Raw genomic sequence first — 19,144 nt, 5'->3', positions numbered from 1 at the left:
ACTGTCAGTGCCGATCGTTGCGTGGAGATGTCACGAACTTTCGTTACACCTACACTGAACAACTTCCCAAACGTTCAAGAAGCCTGGTTTCAACAGGACGGAGCGACATCACACAATGCACGGCAGTCAATGGCAATGCGCGAGAATTATTTGGCAGTCGTGTGATCTCACGATTCGGTTACATTCCCTAACTCCCTAAATTGCCAGATTTATCCGTTTGTGCTTTTTCTTGTGGGGCTACCTCAAAAACAAAGTCTACACCACTCGACCAAGAACCCTGGATGTATTCGGGATGCAATTCACAATATCGCAGCTGAGATGTCCAGCGGCCAGTGAGGAATCTCAACAGCAGATTTCACGAATGTTTTCGTACAGGAGGAACCATCTAAAGGATGTAATTTTAAAAAAAATGATAAATGCCATCAATTTATCGTAAATGGCAAAGTTGTAAGGTTTCAGTTACTATGAATGCAATTTGTGTCCTTCATCACTTCTAGTTTTGTTGGATTATGGAAATGTTACCGTTTTTCTGTGTACTAAGAAATACTTATCATCCGATTTTAAGAAAAATATTCTGTGAAAAAATTTTATGTTTGCACGTCTTACAGTCTGATATTTTCGCTCGATAAAGGTCTAAATTTCTTTTTGTTATTCGTCATAGTTTCTGTGCTGCATCAAATTAGGTAAAACATTGCACGAAATTTTAAAGATTTTGCAGAAGTAAACATACATTGCCTAAACTTCGCGTACGGTTGATTTTAGCTCATGCATCGCTGTGTACGAAATTTAAATAACATGTCGAAACCTTATTTAAAATTGAGAGCAGAACGATATCTCATTTCGTCCTCGAGTTATTGGATTTTATATCCACCAGACGTCACACGCGGTGCGCCCAATTCCTTGCCTGTGCATTGGGAATCATGTCGTCACGTTTCATAAATGGTTCAAGATATCGAAACGATGTTTCTTTTACAAATGATAGCACGCAAAGAGGCACATATGTTGTCCTATACGTACTCGAAACCTTTTTATTCACCGAGATTAGAAGTAACTCTTCCGCAGCACTTGGAGCAACGGCGGAACAGGATGCATAAACACGTCAGCAGCACTTAAGGAAAACCCAGAGGCCGCTTTTAAACACGTTCTCAGCACCTGGAAAGTGGTGGATCATGGCGAGCTAACTTGTCTACAGCAGACAAATGCTTTAAAATTTTCACTCGAAACACTGAAATTCTCCGGGCTATAAAGAGACGAAGGCCTCTATGATAAACCTTTTGCATTTCTTTTACGTTTTCGTCTTCTTTAAAGGCAAAGAGAAAAGATGAAGCGGTAGCCATCATTGAGCCTATGCCTATCGTCAGGTATTTTTGATTTTCAGTTGTTAAAAACCAGAGGAGTTTTTCTAGTACCAGTTGTAGAAAGGAAGGATTCGCGCTCAGCTAGTGAACGAGGGAGAAGCACGCCATTTTTAAGCGAGTAATTGTAGACCGCCATTTTGGGGTCGTTATGAATAAGTGAGGAGTATGTATTTCATATGTGCACCGTTTAGAAAAATACAGTATTGTTTTATTAACAGAAAGGTCTGAGTTGTTATTTCAAATAGTACGATAATTACAAGAACTGAAGCCTACCTGTGTACTTTGGAAAATTACGAAGATCCGATAAGCTCAATGGGAACACGGTCAAGACTTCGAAGGTGAACGCGGCGACCAAACGTAGCACTATAAGGAAGAGTAAGCACAAATCTACACCGGAGAAAGAAACTACTTCCCCCTTGCAAAATAAAATGAACTAATCCGAACTTATTTCCAGGCATAGCTCAGTTTATTGTGCTTGTCATTCATGCCGAAAAAATAATCTCATTAATTCAATACATTTTTAAAAGCCACGCATTTCAACATTTTATTATCATTTATTCCATTATTTTATTATATTATACCTCCTAGAACTTCAATCTTATAATATCTAATAAAAACTGTAGAACGTCTATACAAGAAATCAAAGAGTTCTTCAAATCAAAACCTTGGACAGTATAGTTAAAACAGTGATTGAAAATTTAATAAATTAGGATCGACAAGAGAAATTAGTGTAAGTGGCTTCGGATTTCCATATGTAAAGGGGGTATAAGTAACTTTATTCTTTCGACATAATTAAAAGTTTATCTTTCTTCTCAATACTCTGTACCACAGCTGAATACAGTCAGTACATCTAGACTCAAGGCAGGCTTTGAGTACCATCGAGATAGTCCAGTCTAATTTCAGGGGGAATTGCTGATACTGCAGGTAGTATCGCTGAGGAATTACAGCAGTGCTCACTTCTGATAGTATATAGCAGCTACAAAGATCTGCTAAGGCCTCTATTCGCATGGGAGGCGGTGTTTCTGGATGTAGCGAACCGCCCTCTGCAGGCAGTCCCGAGTGCAAATAGCCGAAAACCCACTGACTATTAAGACAATGAACACGTATACGAAAGGACGACGGTTCGAATCCCCGTCCAGCCAACCAATCTGAGCTTTTCCGTGTTTTCCATAAATTACTCAATGCAAATGCCTGAATGATCCTTTTTAAACGACATAGTCTATTTCTTTACAAGATCCGAGCTTGTTTTTCGCCTCAAATGGCGTCGTCGACGCCCACTCCAATCTCTCCCCTTCCACTCACTGTTGCTCAGATGTCAACTGCCGCTTTTCGGCAAGTTGTTGTAGAACTATTCACTTGCGAAATGTTACCCATGGAGGGAGCAGTTGTAGCTTTCGGTTTATCATTCAGCTAGGTGTCTGCAAAGACCCCAGCAACCTCTCCAAAGAAAAAGTCGTAGAGTAACCGTTCAGGGATATGAAGGCTAGAAGGTCACGCAGCAATCAGACACTCCGATGTTCAGAAGAATAATACATTTCATTTCCACATTAATAAATTTCCCATTATTATCCTACTCACTATCGGACCATACGAACTCCCCCTCATCGATTTGATGCATACTGGTGAGGTGTGTAAGGTACGACTAGGTCTTCAACGTATGTAAACAGGAAGATACAACTCTAAATCGTTTGCGAGAAAGACGAGTTTTGAAAACTTTACGCGTGCTCATTTACTTCACATGGTCGCTAGTATTCAAGGTGTCCGTAGTCGAGCAAGTAAGCGCTCAATTTCATAAGCACAAGGTCTCTGAATCGAATCTCGGTGCCGGTATTTTCTTCTCTTTCTCATTCGCCGTTGGTAGCGAAAGTTCAGTAGCACTCCACTGACTATGTGAGCATCCCTTCTCCCGTGCAGCTTGGAACGCCTTTCACAAATTTCGCTGCCAACGGTGAATGAGAATGAGAAGAAAATACCGGGAGCGAGATTCGATTCACAGGCCTTATCATTATGACACTGAGCGCTTACTTGCTCGACTGCAGACACCTTGAATACTAGCGACCATGCGAAGCATATGAGCACGCGTAAATTTTCAAAACTCGTCATTCTCGAAAACGTTTACAACAATTTAAGCACTTAAACTTACTTTACAAGCCGGCCGGGGTGGCCGAGCGGTTCTAGGCGCTTAGGTCCGGAACCGAGTGACTGCTACGGTCGCAGGTTAGAATCCTGCCTTGGGCATAGATGTGCGTGATGTCCTTAGGTTCGTTAGGTTTAAGTAGTTCTACGTTCTAGGAGACTAATGACCTCAGCTGTTTAGTCCCATAGTGCTCAGAGCCATTTGAACCGCCGGCCGGAGTGGCCGAGCGGTTCTAGGCGCTACAGTCTGGAACCGCGCGACGGCTACGGTCGCAGGTTCGAATCCCGCCTCAGCCATGGATATGTGTGATGTCCTTAGGTTAGTTAGGTTTAATTAGTTCAAAATGGTTCAAATGGCTCTGAGCACTATGGGACTTAACTACTGTGGTTATCAGTCCCCTAGAACTTAGAACTACTTAAACCTAACTAACCTAAGGACATCACACACATCCATGCCCGAGGCAGGATTCGAACCTGCGACCGTAGCAGCAGCGCGGCTCCGGACGGGAGCGCCTAGAACCGCACGGCCACCGCGGCCGGCAATTAGCTCTAAGTTCTAGGGGAGTAATGACCTCAGATGTTAAGTCCCATAGTGCTCAGAGCCATTTGAACCATTTTTACTTTACGAATTGAATTACGGATTCAATAATTACTCCTCTGACAATCCATCAGTCATCTTCACATGCAAATGTCTCAAAACACAAGTTTCAGCTACACTTTGTCTTCAAATGGTTCAAATGGCTCTGAGCACTATGGGCCTTAACATCTGAGGTAATCAGTCCCCTAGAACTTTGAACTACTTAAACCTAACTAACATAAGGACATCACACACTTCCATGCCCGAGGCAGGATTCGAACCTGGGACCGTAGCGGTCGCGCGGTTCCAGACTGTAGCGCCTAGAACCGCTCGGTCACCTCGGCCGGCGCACTTTGCCTTCCGCAGCCTCCTATTCCTTCCTGTTTCATTTATTTCTTGGGAGGATATTCATCCCCTCAAATTTGTCAAACTGGCGTACAGTGTGTTAACTGTAAGACGGCAGAGTTGTGAGGGGAGTGTTGGAAGAGGAGGAAGCAAGCATTGGCTGGCGAGTGGAGAGTTGCAGTGCTGGCACTACAAATTGCGCGTCATGCTTACACGAAAGTAGACGAAAGGCTTGGAAGTAAAACTCGCTTTAAATGTTGTTCGTAAACGAAACTGAAATCGTCTTGTACATTAAAATCTAGAACTAGGGAGAGGTCTGCCATCTAAAAGTTTACACACTGTACGTAATACTGGTTTCCTTCTAAGACGTAGGCCTTCCGGTAGGGGTTGTTGGCGACTCCCGAGATGGGCCATGAACTGCCTCTTCACTCATTTTGATAATGTTTAGCACAACTGCACAATAAAAACACGCAAAACAATAACGAAGCAGACGACATTGGCTACCTTGTACAACACAGTCAGCTACGTAATGTTGGCAGCAGTCGAAACTGCGTGCCTACCGAAGCCTCCCGACGTTTACCGACTTCTACCGAATCAGAACTAGGGAGAGGTCTGCCATCGAAAAGTTTACACACTGTACCTCCTACTTTGCTTCTTTTTCCTTCTATTTTCCCACGAATGAAAGTTTTTTACGGGCAGCCCGCCCAGATCCAGCGTGCCGAGCCTGCAGTGAGTTTGTGTTTGTGTTTGTGTTGCAGCGCCTCCGGACTGCGAGCCGGGCCAGCTGTCGTGCGGCCAGTACGTCTGGAACAAGACCTACTGCATCCCGCCGCACCAGCGCTGCGACATGACCATCGACTGCGTCGACGGGACCGACGAGGCCGAGTGCAGTGAGTACACCTCCACCCTAGAGGCTTTTTCCTTTTATTCGAATTCCGTAACCTTGGTAAATGTTTTTTGTTCGAGTTCCATTACTCCCGTGTATTGTTTCCATTTATTCGAGGGGCACAACACCGATGAACAACTTTTTAGTTTCAAGTTCCGTAGCCTTGTTGATGTCTTTTTCATTGTACTTCAGTAATCACTACTAAGTATTGTCATTCGAGTTACTGTTTGTCCACGATAAGTTGACGATCCTCGCGGTGGCCATCGAGAAGGGCCTTGCCTCCGCATTAATGTTTACAAAGGGTAATTGACTATGCCTGAAAGAATTGTCAAAATGATGTTCAGTGAAGATCACTGTCACCTGTGTTTGATTCAAGATCATAATCATCATCATCATCATCATCATCGCTTGACGACTGTAAACATAAATCCATTACATTTCCAATAAAAGTAATAAACGCTCTTTGAAAAATCGAAGAGTAATTAAAAAGCAAGGCTAATTAAAAAGCAATCTCTTGGTGTCAACGAATACTTGGTAATACAATAGACAAGAGATGCGGAAAATTTGCACACGACTTCCTCAGAAAGGTTTTATTGTAAGGTTAAATCCTCTGATTTAAGTTTATTTAGTAGTGTTTCTTGATAACATCAGTATGCACTCCTCTAAAACTGTTTTATCTGTTTGTTAATTTTTGTGTTTTGTCACGATTTTCATTCGTTAATAATGATAATGCAGAAACAGTGGCGACTGCTCTGCTTTTTAAGTACGACTGCCCTTCTGCAGCTAGTTCGTGAAATTAAGTAGCCCCAGCAACTTGAAGAAGTAAACTTTAGAAAGTTTTTGTTTCAGTGTTAACACCTCAGCAAGTGCTTACAGAAAAGTTACTTGCTAGTGCAAACAAGCCTTTCAAAGCGTAGAGTTATACTTCACGTCTATGGGCAACTAAACGTTGGCAGTGCTCGGAGACAAATGACTTTCTTTCAACTAGTGCCGATTTCCTCCGTTTCTGGCAGCACCAGCGAAATCGTCAAGTTATCGTGGACAAACAGTATATAATCTTGACCATTTTGTTATTCAAGTTATATAACAGAACGAATTTTTTATTCAAGTTCGATAACTACAATGATCATTTTTAGTTGAGTTCCATAATTCAGACGCATTTATGCATTTGTTTTTAAATAGAGTCCCATAACTCGAGTTCCAGAATCTCGACTATTATTCTTTTTTTGGGGGGGGGGGGGGAGGGAGAAGGAGAATCCTCTGAAATAAGCGGCTGTTGACAATTGCGGACCTCCTGCATCCCTTCATGCTTGCTGTCCTTCCCGACGGCGATGACATTTTCTAGCAGGATAATTCTTCGTTTCACAAGACCAAAATCATGCTACAGTGGTTTGAGCAGCACGATAGCGAATTCGCGTCGAGTCTTGGCCACCAAATTCGCCTGATCTGAGCTCGATGGAACACGCTTGGGTCTCTATCGGGCCCCCAACTTCTCCGACACACACTGCCGGCTAATAAATTACTGGAATTGGGTGACCTGTGTGTTGATATCTGGTGCAACACACCTCCCGAAATCCACCAAGGACTTGTTGGATCCATTACACACAGAATAGGTGCTATATTGGGTTCCAAAGATCGACCAACACGCTGTTAAGGTTGTGGTCGTAACGTTTGGACCAAATAGTTTTCGTTTACGAGTACGAAAAAGCGCTGAGCGCAGTGTCGTGTGGTAGAAAAGGTCAAGTGCGGAGAGAAAGCTGAGGTTTCCGACCGAGGCCATTCGACTTCCATATAAGTAGGTACTGACATCAGTCGTCGCGCCGAAAGTCTTCATAAGCCTCCTTTACAATGGAGTGAATGGAAGTGAACACGAGCGTTTGCATACAGTCCGCCATTGGGAAATACGGAAGCGTCCGATCCCGCCCGTCTGCTCAAACCCATGACGTCACAAATATGGCGGGAACGAGCATAAACCACGATTCCAATATGGCGCAGATAAAGTCATTACGTACACATTATGAGGACGAAAATACATCGAAAAACACACACACACATGTTCCACAAAAAGCCTAATGACACTAATGGGAAAAGCGCGGGAATTAGGGTTTTTTTGGGTGGGGACAAACTAAATATAAACAAATTTAGACACCCACCCCCATACAAAACCACGCAAAACAACGAAAAAAACCGACATCACAAAACTCCCCAAATACCACTAAACAGACTATATAGCTCAACTGCAGCTCCGGATCAAAAACATTGCCCGATACCGATACCAACATTCACAGCCACACATTGGGATCGAACACTTCCCTTGACCTGTTATCCTTATGACATCTCCACTTACAGCCGTCCCAGGTCTGAGACGCCGGAACTTACAGTAAGCCTCATTTATTCACGGCATACTGAACATTTCACAACTTCATCCAAAAATCCGAATAGCTGAAGAGATTTTATTAGAGACAACGCACTGTGCCCCATCATAGCCGACAACTGAAAACTGTGGACCCTGTCAGTCATATCCATACCTACCAAAGACATAAAAAAAGCAATTTGCCAAAATTCACACACGTCGCCACACTCGCAAACTAAACCAAAAACATCACCTAACACACCACCAGAGAGCTCCACCGATCGCATCAAAACGACACCTACAGACACGCCACTCTCACTAACTAAATTCCGCGCCGTCGAGACGTCACACACCACAACAGGCTTACGTTACGGGTCAGAGCCGACGGGTGGGATCGGACGCTTCCGTTGACCCCGCCATTGTTTACCATCGTTCGCCTGTATCTGTGAACAAGTGTTTACATATGAGGTAACGGAAGCGAGCACGGGAGAACGAGTATATTGTGTCAAACCTAGGCTATAACTGCCAACACGGTAAGCGGGGACGAGCCCAGGTGGTGGCTGGATAGGCAACCCGCACTACAAGCTAGGGGAACTGTACCGTAGGCGGCAGCAACTGAGCTTGGAATAGGGGGAAAATCGCACAATAATGGGGCCGGGTGCGTAGTCTGCATTGTTGTGAGATCACCTCCCCCCTTCCACCCTCTGTATTCTAGGCCAAAACGTAAATGTATAAAAATATAAATTGAGGGATTCGTTTGAGGTGTATGTGTGTGTGTGTGTGTGTGTGTGTGTGTGTGTGTAGGACATGAGTACAAAGACAGGTAATGTGACACAGTTCACAAAATAAATTAGAACAACTATTTTGTTCTGGTGGTAGCTATTTTTGGTTAATAAATTAGAGGGAGCTTTAGAGGTCATCAGTTGTACTAATAAATTCTAGAATGAAAGGTAGGAGACGAGGTACTGGTGGAAGTAAAGCTGTGAGGACGGGGCGTGGGTCGTGCTTGGGTAGCTCAGATGGTAGAGCACTTGCCCGCGAAAGGAGGATCCCGAGTTCGAGTCTCGGTCCGGCACACAGTTTTGATCTGTCAGGAAGTTTCGCACTAATAAATTACACGCACCATCTTTGATAAATCTAGCATACAAGTAGGCTATGCCACCTTTTTCCCACCAATAGGATAACGCCTCATCTCCAATTTTTGAAAATGGTTCAAATGGCTCTGAGCACAATGGGACTTAACATCTGAGGTCATCAGTCCCCTAGAACTTAGAACTACTTAAACCTAACTAAGCTAAGGACATCACAAACATCCATGACCAAGGCAGGATTCGAACCTACTAACGTAGCGGTCGCGCGGTTCCAGACTGAAGCGCCTAGAACCGCTCGGTCAATTCGCCCGGCTCCAGTTTTTGACTTTCCCACCGGTGGTGGGGGAAAAATCTATGACAGACATTTTTTTGGGGTCATAAACTATGGTAATAAATCATAGAGGGGGCATGACAGGTCCTAAATTGTAATAACTGTGTAATTAATTAGAGAAGGCGTGGATGGAAGTGACATATACTAATAAGGGATAAATCTGGCAACCATGCAGGCTAGGTTCGTTCCTCCAGCCAATAGGAACTCCAGTTTTTAATTTCCCACCACTCATACCTCACCCAACGGGCCTAGAGCGGAGTACCGAACGAGGTGGCGCAGTGTTTAGCGCGCTGGACTCACATTCGGGAGGACGACGGTTCAAATCCGCGTCCGGCCGTCCTGATTTAGGTTTTCCGTGATTTCCCTAAATCACCTCAGGCAAATGCCGGGATGGTTATTTTGAAAGGGCACAGCCGATTTCCTTCGTCATCCTTTCCTAATCCGATGGGACAGATGATCTCACTGTTTGGTCCCCTCCATCAACTCAACCAACCAACCTAGAATGGACGGGGAGGGGAAGGGAGGGAGGAGATCTGGCAACAATGCAGGATGCGCTCGTAGTCATCCAGCCCCTTTGCTGCTTGAATTTCCCGCTGTTCTGTACCTCGTAGTTGCCCCTTAGTTAGCTATAGTGCAGGGTGGCTCTTGGGCTTATTCCTGCTTACCTATACTACACTACTGGCCATTAAAATTGCTACAACACGAAGATGAGGTGCTACAGACGCGAAATTTAACCGACAGGAAGAAGATGCTGTGATATGCAAATGATTAGCTTCTCAGAGCATTCACACAAGGTTGACCGCGGGACTGCTACGGTCGCAGGTTCGAATCCTGCCTCGGGCATGGATGTGTGTGATATCCTTAGGTTAGTTAGACTTAAGTAGTTCTAAGTTCTAGGGGGCTGATGACCTCAGAAGTTGTGTCCCATAGTGCTCAGAGCCATTTTGAACACAAGGTTGGTGCCTGTGGCGACACCTACAACGTGCTGACATGAGGAAAGTTTCCAACCGATTTCTCATACACAAACAGCAGTTGACCGGCGTTGCCTGGTGAAACGTTGTTGTGATGCCTCGTGTAAGGAGGAGAAATTGCGTACCATCACGTTTGCGACTTTGATAAAGGTCGTATTGTAGCCTATCGCGATTGCGGTTTATCGTATCGCGCCATTGCTGCTCGCTTTGGTCGACATCCAATGACTGTTAGTACAATATGGAAACGGTGGGTTCAGGAGGGTAATACGAAACGCCGTGCTGGATTCCAACGGCCTCGTGTCATTAGCAGTCGAGATGACATGCATCTTATCCGCATGGCTGTAACGGATCGGGCAGCCACGTCTCGATTCCTGAGTCAACAGATGGGGACGTTTGCAAGACAACAAGCGTCTGCACGAACAGTTCGACGACGTTTGCAGCAGCACGGACTATCAGCTCGGGGACCATGGCTGCGGTTACCCTTGACGGTGCGTCACAGACAGGAGCGCCTGCGATGGTGTACTCAACGACGAACATGGGTGCACGAATGGCAAAACGTCATTTTTTCGGATGAATCCAGGTTGTGTTTACAGCATCATGATGGTCGCTCCGTGTTTGGCGACATCGCGGTGAGCGCGCATTGGAAGCGTGTATTCGTCATCGCCGTACTGGCGTATTACCCAGCGTGATGATATGGTGTGCCATTGGTTACACGTCTCGGCCACCTCTTGTTCGCATTGACGGCACTTTGAAGAGTGGCAGTTACATTTCACATGTGTTACGACCCGTGGCTCTAGCCTTCATTCGATCCCTGCGATACCTTACACTTCAACAGGATAACGCACGACCGCATGTTGCAGGTCCTGTACGGGCCTTTCTGGATACAGGAAATGTTCGACTGCTGCCCTGGCCAGCACATTCTCCAGATCTCTCACCGATTGAAAACGTCTGGCCAATGTTGACCGAGCTACTGGCTCGTCACAATACGCCAGTCACTACTGTGGTATCGTGTTGAAGCTTCATGGGCAGCTGTACCTGTACACGCCATCCAAGCTCTGTTCGACTCTATGCCCAGGCGTATCAAGGCCGTTATTATGGCCAGAGGTGGTTGTTGTGGGTACTGATTTCTCAGGATCTATGCACCCAAATGTAATCACATCTCAGTTCTACATCTACATCTACATGATTACTTTGCAATTCACATTTAAGTGCTTGGGAGAGGGTTCATCGAACCACAATCAGACTATCTCTCTACCATTCTACTCCCGAACAGCGCGCGGGAAAAACGAACACCTAAACCTTTCTGTTCGAGCTCTGATTTCTCTTGTTTTATTTTGATGACCATTCCTACCTATGTAGGTTGGGCTCAACAAAATATTTTCGCATTCGGAAGAGAAAGTTGGCGACTGAAATTTCGTAAATAGATCTCGCCGCGACGAAAAACGTCTTTGCTTTAATGACTCCCATCCCAACTCGCGTATCATATCTGCCACACTCTCTCCCCTATTACGTGATAATACAAAACGAGCTGCCCTTTTTTGCACCCTTTCGATGTCCTCCGTCAATACCGCCTGGTAAGGATCCCACACCGCGCAGCAATATTCTAAGAGAGGACGAACGAGTGAGTATAATATATTTGTCCAATGAATACCCGTTTATCGTCTGCTTGGTGTAGCAATTTTAATGGCCAATAATGTACTACTGCATACACAGTGCCGATTAGGCGACTGCCGTGCGAGTGCGGAATGGCGTTTAGTATCTTCGGTGCTGTGACCACTGTGTGCGACGGACCTCTTCCGGGTAGTGCCGGCCCCAAGTGGCCACTTGCCGACGCCAGGGGCCCCATGCCGTCTGCCGCGCGGCAGCTGTCCGCCAGCCTTTGTCGGGAAGAGGGCGGCCGATCAGATTCGCACAGCAGCCACTTGCCGACATCCCGCCGGGTCGCGACCCGCGAATTGGCGGCGAGGCGCGAGCGGCGGCGGCGGCGGCGGCGGCGGCGCGGCGCTCCGCCCAGTGCGCCTTCGCCAGCCGATGCGACCAGAGGCCAGCTACAGGCCGCACCTGCTCCGGAGGACCCCCGCCAGCCCGCCATGGGCCCCAAGCGACTCGCCAGCAGGCGGGCGCAGCTCTACGTGGCCGCCGCCGCGCTCCTCTTCAGCTCCTGCGCCCTGCTCTCCACCGTCTACTTCCGGGATGTGCAGCGGCGTGAGTCCTACAGACCGGAAACGAACCGAGTACCACCTTCCTGACAAGGGAACCTCCCCATCGCACCCCCCTCAGATTTAGTTATAAATTGACACAGTGGATAGGCCTTGAAAAACTGAACACAGATCAATCGAGAAAAGAGGAAGAAGTTGTGTGGAACTATTAAAAAATAAGCAAAATACACAAACTGAGTAGTTCATCTGCAAGATAGGCAACATCAAGAAGAATCTGAGCTCAGGCGCGCCGTGGTCCCGTGGTTAGAGTGAGTAGCTGCGGAACGAGAGGTCCTTGGTTCGAGTCCTCTCTCGAGTGAAAATTTTACTTTCTTTATTTTCGCAAAGTTACGATCTGACCGTTCATCCATTGACGTCTGTGTTCACTGTAAGAAGTTTAGTGTCTGTGTTTTGCGACCGCACCACAAAACCGTGCGATTAGTAGATGAAAGGACGTGCCTCTCCAATAGGAACCGAAAACATTTGATCGCAAGTTCATAGGTCAACCGATTCCTCCACAGGAAAACACGTCTGATATATTCTATACGACACTGGTGACGGCATGTGCGTCACATGACAGGAATATGTTGCTGACCCACCCAACTTGCACACTTGGCGTATGGGTAAAAAGATTCTTCTACCTTGCTCGATTTAGGTTTTCTTGTGGATGTGATAATCACTCCCAAAAAAGTGATGAAAGCATAAGAGTTTGTCACGTAAAACTGCAACAAATGAATGCAATAGTTTCACAGTCGCACAGTTTTCCCTGTGCTCTGTTAAAACATATGTTTTTTACGTTTTCAAATGTTTCCGTGTGTAGACCGTCAAATCCTGCATATGTCCAAGCAAATCTGAACATGTCCTGGAATTTTGGAGAGCGAAATTGATTATGTGTGAGTGCCTGAACTTTGATAATTGTCTGAAAATAAAAAATTAAACTTTTCACTCAAGAGAAGATTTGAACCAAGGACCTCTCGATCCGCAGCTGTTCACGCTAACCACGGGACCACGGCGCTCGCTAGCTGACACTCTCCTTGATGTTGCCTATCTTGCACATGGACTAGTCAGTTTGTATATTTTGTTTATTTTTTTCATAGTTCCACATAACTTCTTCCCGTTTTCTCGATTGATCTGTGTTCAGTTTTTCAAGGCCTACCCCTGTGCCAACTTATAACTAAATCTGAGGGGGGTGCGATGGGGAGGTTCCCTTGTGAGAACGGTGGCGTTGCAGTCCTCCCCCTACTCGTCGACTCGTTCCCTCTCACTGAAGCTTGCACGACTGTAAGGCCGTGGCTTAGCGCGGAAGTTGAGTGCACGATCTTACTATTGTAGTGTAGTACCGACTGTCCGAAAATTACCGACTCTCCGGACCAGATGGTCACGAGCTGTATTTTGTGAGACCGTGGAAGACGGGAGGTGTGTGTGCAGTGTACACAACTGCAAATTGTCCGCCGCTCGTGGTCTTGCGGTAGCGTTCTCGCTTCCCGTGCACGGGGTCTCGGTTTCGATTCCCGGAGGGGATTTTCTCTGCCTCGTGATGACTGGGTGTTGTGTGTCTTTCATCATCATTGACTCACAAGTCGCCGAAGTGGCGTCAGCTGAAAAGGCCTTGCACTTTCGGCGGCCGAACACCCCGCGTGGTGTCTCCGTGCCAACAATGCCGTACGATCATGACATTTCGACTGCAAATCTCTACATCAGAGGAGGAGTCATGTCTGGAAAAAGTCCGATGACATAGCCTACATTTCAGAGGGAAACCGGCAAAATTCGTCCAATCAAAACAAATAATAAATTTACAGCGGTCTTCGAATTTCTTTATATATAAGCATACACACACACACACACACATATATATATATATATATAGAATGATCAAAAAGTCAGTATAAATTTGAAAACTTAATAAACCACGGAATAATGTAGATAGAGAGGTAAAAATTGACACACATGCTTCGAATGTCATGGGGTTTTTTTAGAACCCCCCCCCCCCCCCAAAAAAAGGAAAAGAAATGAAAAGTATTGCTAGACGCGTGAAACATCTCTTGCGCGCGTCATTTCGTGATGATCGTGTGCTAAGCCGCCACTTTCGTCATGCTTGGCCTCCCATGGCCCCAGACCTCAGTCCCTGCGATTATTGGCTTTGGGGTTACCTGAAGTCGCAAGTGTATCGTGATCGACCGACATCTCTAGGGATCCCGAAAGACAACATCCGACGCCAGCGCCTCACCATAACTCCGGACATTATTCCTCGACTACAGCTATTGTTGACAAATGATGGTGGACATATTGAGCATCTCCTGTAAAGAACATCATCTTTGCTTTGTCTTACTTTGTTATGCTAATTATTGCTAATCTGATCAGATGAAGCGCCATCTGTCAGACATTTTTTGAACGTTTGTATTTTTTTTGGTTCTAATAAAACCCCATGTCATTCCAAGCATGTGTGTCAATTTGTACCTCTCTATCTACATTATTCCGTGATTTATTCAGTTTTCAAATTTATACTGACTTTTTGATCACCCTGTATATACAGGGTGGTCTATTCATCGTGACTGGGCCAATATCTCACGAAATAAGCGTTAAACGAGAAAACTACAAAGAATGAAACTTGTCTGGCTTGAAGGGGGAAACCAGATGGCGCTATGGTTGGCCCGCTAGATGGCGCTGCCATAGGTCAAATGGATATCAACTGCTTTTTTAAAAATAGGAATCCCCATTTTTTATTACATATTCGTGTAGTACGTAAAGAAATATGAATGTTTTACTTGGACCGCTCACGTAATGGCTTACTGATGTGGAAAGATCGGCCGTCTCCAGCCGATCACTGTCGTCGGCGGAATCCACCTATATCGGAGTCACTGCGATCGCAGCCTTACGCGCTGACGAACGCAATACATCTGCATCTACATATATACTCCGCTAGCCACCAAGCGGTGTGTGGCGGAGGGCACAATTCGCACCAAAGTCATATTTCCCCCCTCTGTTCCACTCGCGGATCGCGCTAGGGAAAAACGACTGTCTCAACACCTCAATACGAGCTCTTATTTCCCTTATCTTTGAATGGTGATCATTGCGCGATGTGAAAGTTGGTGGTAATAATATATGCTCTACATCGTCGGTGAAGATCGGATTTCGGAATTTAGTGAGCAGCCCCTTCTGTTTAGCGCGCCGTCTATCTGCAACTGTGTCCCACTTCAAACTTTGTATGAGATTTGTAACGCTCTCGCGATGGCTAAATGTATCAGTCACGAATCTTGCCGCTCTTCTTTGGACCTTCTCGATCTATTGAATGAGACCCAACTAATAAGGGTCCCATACAGACGAACAATAACTCCAAGACTGGACGAACTAACGTATTCTAAGCTATTTCCTTCGTCGAAGGACTGCATCGCTTCAGGGTTCTACCAATAAACCGCAATGTAGAGTTCGCCTTACCCGTTACTTGTGTAATCTGATCATTCCATTTGAGATCTCGATTAGTCACATCGAGATACTTGACGGACGTTACCGCTTCCAAAGACTGGGCATTTATTTTGTAGTCGTACATTAATGGGGATTTTCGCCCTGTTATACGCAGTAGGTTACACTTACTAATATTGAGAGATAACTGCCAGTCATTACACCAATTACATCACGCATTTACTTTCTGCAAATCCTCATTGATTTGTTCACAACTTTCGTGCGATATTACCTTCCTGTAGATTAGATTAGTACTTGTATACAAGATATTACATTAGACAAAATATTACATGACACTCTGGGGAATTACCCACGTACTATATCCAAAAATTCATCTGATGAGTAGAAGGAGTTGCCATTAAGAAATTCTTTTAATTTCCTTTTAGATGCTATTTGGCTATCTGTCAGACTTTTGATGCTATTAGGTAACTGACCTAAGACTTTCGTGGCAGCATAATTTACCCCCTTCTGATCCAAAGTTAGATCTAACCTTGAGTAGTGAAGATCATCCTTTCTCCTAGTGTTGTAGCCATGTACACTGCTATTACTTTTGAATTCGTTCGGATTGTTAATAACATATTTCATAAGTGAATATATGTATTGTGAGGCTACAGTGAAGATTTCCAGCTCGTTAAATAAGTGTCTGCAGGATGATCTTGGATGAGCTCCAGCAATTATTCTGATTACACGCTTTTGTGCAATGAACACTCTTTTACTCAATGATGAGTTACCCCAGAATATGATGCCATACGAAAGCAGAGAATGAAAATAGGCGTGGTAAGCTAATTTACTCAGATGTATATCGCCAAAATTTGCAATGACCCTAATAGCGTAAGTAGCTGAACTCAAACGTTTCAGCATATCCTCAATGTGTTTTTTCCAGTTCAACCCCTCATCAATGCATACACCTAGAAATTTTGAATATTCTACCTTAGCTACCGATTTCTGATCGAAGTCTGTATGTATTAATGGGGTCATTCCATTTACTGTTATATGTATTAATGGGGTCATTCCATTTACTGTGTGGAGCTGTATGTACTGTGTTTTGTCAAAGTTTAATGAGAGCCCATTTGCAGAGAACCACTCAATGATTTTCTGAAAAACATCGTTTACAATTTCACCACCTAATTCTTGTCTGTCGGGTGTGATAGCTATACTTGTATCATCGGCAAACAGTCTAAGGCCGCTGTCAATACCATCAACCAGATCGCTTATGTAAATCGTAAAAAGCAGAGGACCTATTACGCTGCCCCGGGGCACACCTGAAGTTACGCTTGTTTCTGTTCAAGTCACCCCGTACAACGACTGACGTAACGTGACCTTCAAAGTCGCCTTCCCCAACCACACAAGCGCTACGAAGCTACAAGCATTTGTTTATTTTTAGTAGGCAGTCAGAGGCTAATTTACGAATAGTGGTCGTGTTGTGTCCTATTTGGTTGCATGTGAGCTCGGGGTGTGACGGCTGGTTTTGCCCACAGCGTACCGGAAGTGCCAGCAAGACGACTTCCGGTGCCGCTACGACGGTGACTCGGGCGGCCCGTGCATCCCGCGCGAGAAGCGCTGCAATGGCTACTACGACTGCCGCAACCACCGCGACGAGATGGGCTGCCCGAACGCGGGCCGCGCCTGCGAGCTGGACCACTTCCGCTGCGCCAACGGCCAGCGCTGCATCGAGGGCTACCAGCGCTGCGATCACCGCAAGGACTGCTCCGACAACAGCGACGAGGAGAACTGCGGTCAGTGCGCATGCGCGCTCTTCCTTTGTCTCAGCCTCCCGACTTCTTACCTAAAAGGCCGGTATTACGCTATGGCCGGTATTACACTATAAAATTTCTTTGTCAAATATCTTTGTCAAAGATATTTGATGGTGTAGTAGGGAACTTTATCAAATGTCGTCCAATATTTGATCAAATCAAGGGCCTCGCTGTAGATTTGATCAAAGAAGTCGCTTGTCTTCTGTTCACTGCAATGTGACATGTTACCACACTGAGCGTTAGCATCGCTGCATTCTGTCGTCTGTAGTGTTTTTATAAACGTTGCCGGTAAATACAATTGGTGTGTGCCGACAACTACAAAATTAATAGAGATGTATGAAGCTGATAGGGCGCTTTACAACGTGAGGCACGCTGAATACAAAAATAGATTACGAAGATTGGAGACCTGACCTGACCTAACCTAACCTAACCCTCTCCTGTAATGTGTTACAGTGAGCCTGTCTTCTGCAGAAGTAGCTGTTCTTAAGTGAATATTGTTCTTTATGATATGAGGACACACTTCATTGAGCACATACAGAAATGTATGCTCATCCATTCTTAAGTAATTGATGTGCGACTTGACGTCCGCCACTATAAGCTCACGTAAAAAGTTTTGTTGAATGCTTTTATCGTGTCGTCGTAAAACCCACGGCTTCACCCAGGTATGTTTCCTTTTTTCCCCCCGCTTCTCTTCCGCATGTGCACACAGTGCAGTTGTGGTACATGCAACTACTGCGGTTAATAACAAGTTGTTGTTGCCAGCCATCTTGAATTTTGACGAAAAAATGATGACAGTGTAATACCCCTTCTAGTGCTACCTCGAAGATCTTTGTCAAATATATTTGACGGAATATTTGATCACATCTTTGATCAAATCCTAGACAAAGAAATTTGATTGTGTAATACCGGCCTATCGTATTTCTTTGTCAAAGTTCACACGTCAAATATTTATGTCAAAGAAATTTGATAGTGTAATGGGGATCTTTGTCAAATCTCCCCTTTCGTCAAAGAAATGTGACCAAATCTAGAGCGTCGTCGTGGATTTCACAATAAAAGTCGTTCGTCTGCTGTTCGCTACAATGTGAAATGTATCCGCTTGAAGCGCTGGCGTCGCTCAGCTATTTTATCGTCTTTGTATTGTGTTAGTAAAAATGGCTTCAAAGTTTAGGTGGTGTGTACCTTCGACTCTTTTTAATAACCTTGCTTCGACTGGGGTAGGGAGTGTGCAAGGGGCACAATGCATGCCATTAATCTTGTACTGCAGGCAACTTCATATCCATAATCACAGCAACGTACATCTGGAAACATCCAGGCAGCTTTTCGGCAAGACGGAATAGAGGAGGTGGTCACACAATAAAATATTTATTTTTCTTAGCACTCCATTCTACTTCGTCCGTTTTTGAACTCTAGAACGCCACATCAGAGATCTTTGTCAAAGAAATTTGACGAATATTTGATCATATTTATTTGTGAAAAAAAAAAAAGAAACAAACGGTAGTGCAATACCGGCCTAACATACCGCGAGCTGATGAAAAGTATCCGGACACCCTATGTAACGCGGAGTTGACCGCTAGATACCACAAGAGACGAGTCTGCCAGCATAAAAAAAAAGGTAGAGAGAATTGTGTTGTCAATCACGGGGGTGAAACTCTTATAGGGATTTCCGGTAGCACGACCTCGGTTCG

At 45.1% G+C, this 19,144-nt stretch overlaps 1 protein-coding gene across 1 annotated transcript in view; it reads left to right on the top strand.

Annotated features, from left to right (window-relative positions):
• The window catches only part of LOC124607337 (low-density lipoprotein receptor-related protein 2), a 218,604-nt gene that overhangs the window by 38,229 nt on the left and 161,231 nt on the right, over positions 1-19,144 (top strand). Inside the window, exons 2-3 of the mRNA XM_047139640.1 lie at positions 5,175-5,306; positions 17,184-17,441. Of these exons, the coding sequence (XP_046995596.1) occupies positions 5,175-5,306; positions 17,184-17,441 (390 nt within the window). The remainder of the gene's footprint in view (positions 1-5,174; positions 5,307-17,183; positions 17,442-19,144) is intronic.

The sequence above is a fragment of the Schistocerca americana genome, chromosome 3 (assembly GCF_021461395.2).
Source record: "Schistocerca americana isolate TAMUIC-IGC-003095 chromosome 3, iqSchAmer2.1, whole genome shotgun sequence".
Taxonomy (NCBI): domain Eukaryota; kingdom Metazoa; phylum Arthropoda; class Insecta; order Orthoptera; family Acrididae; genus Schistocerca; species Schistocerca americana.
This window is presented reverse-complemented; position numbering and strand designations above follow the sequence as displayed.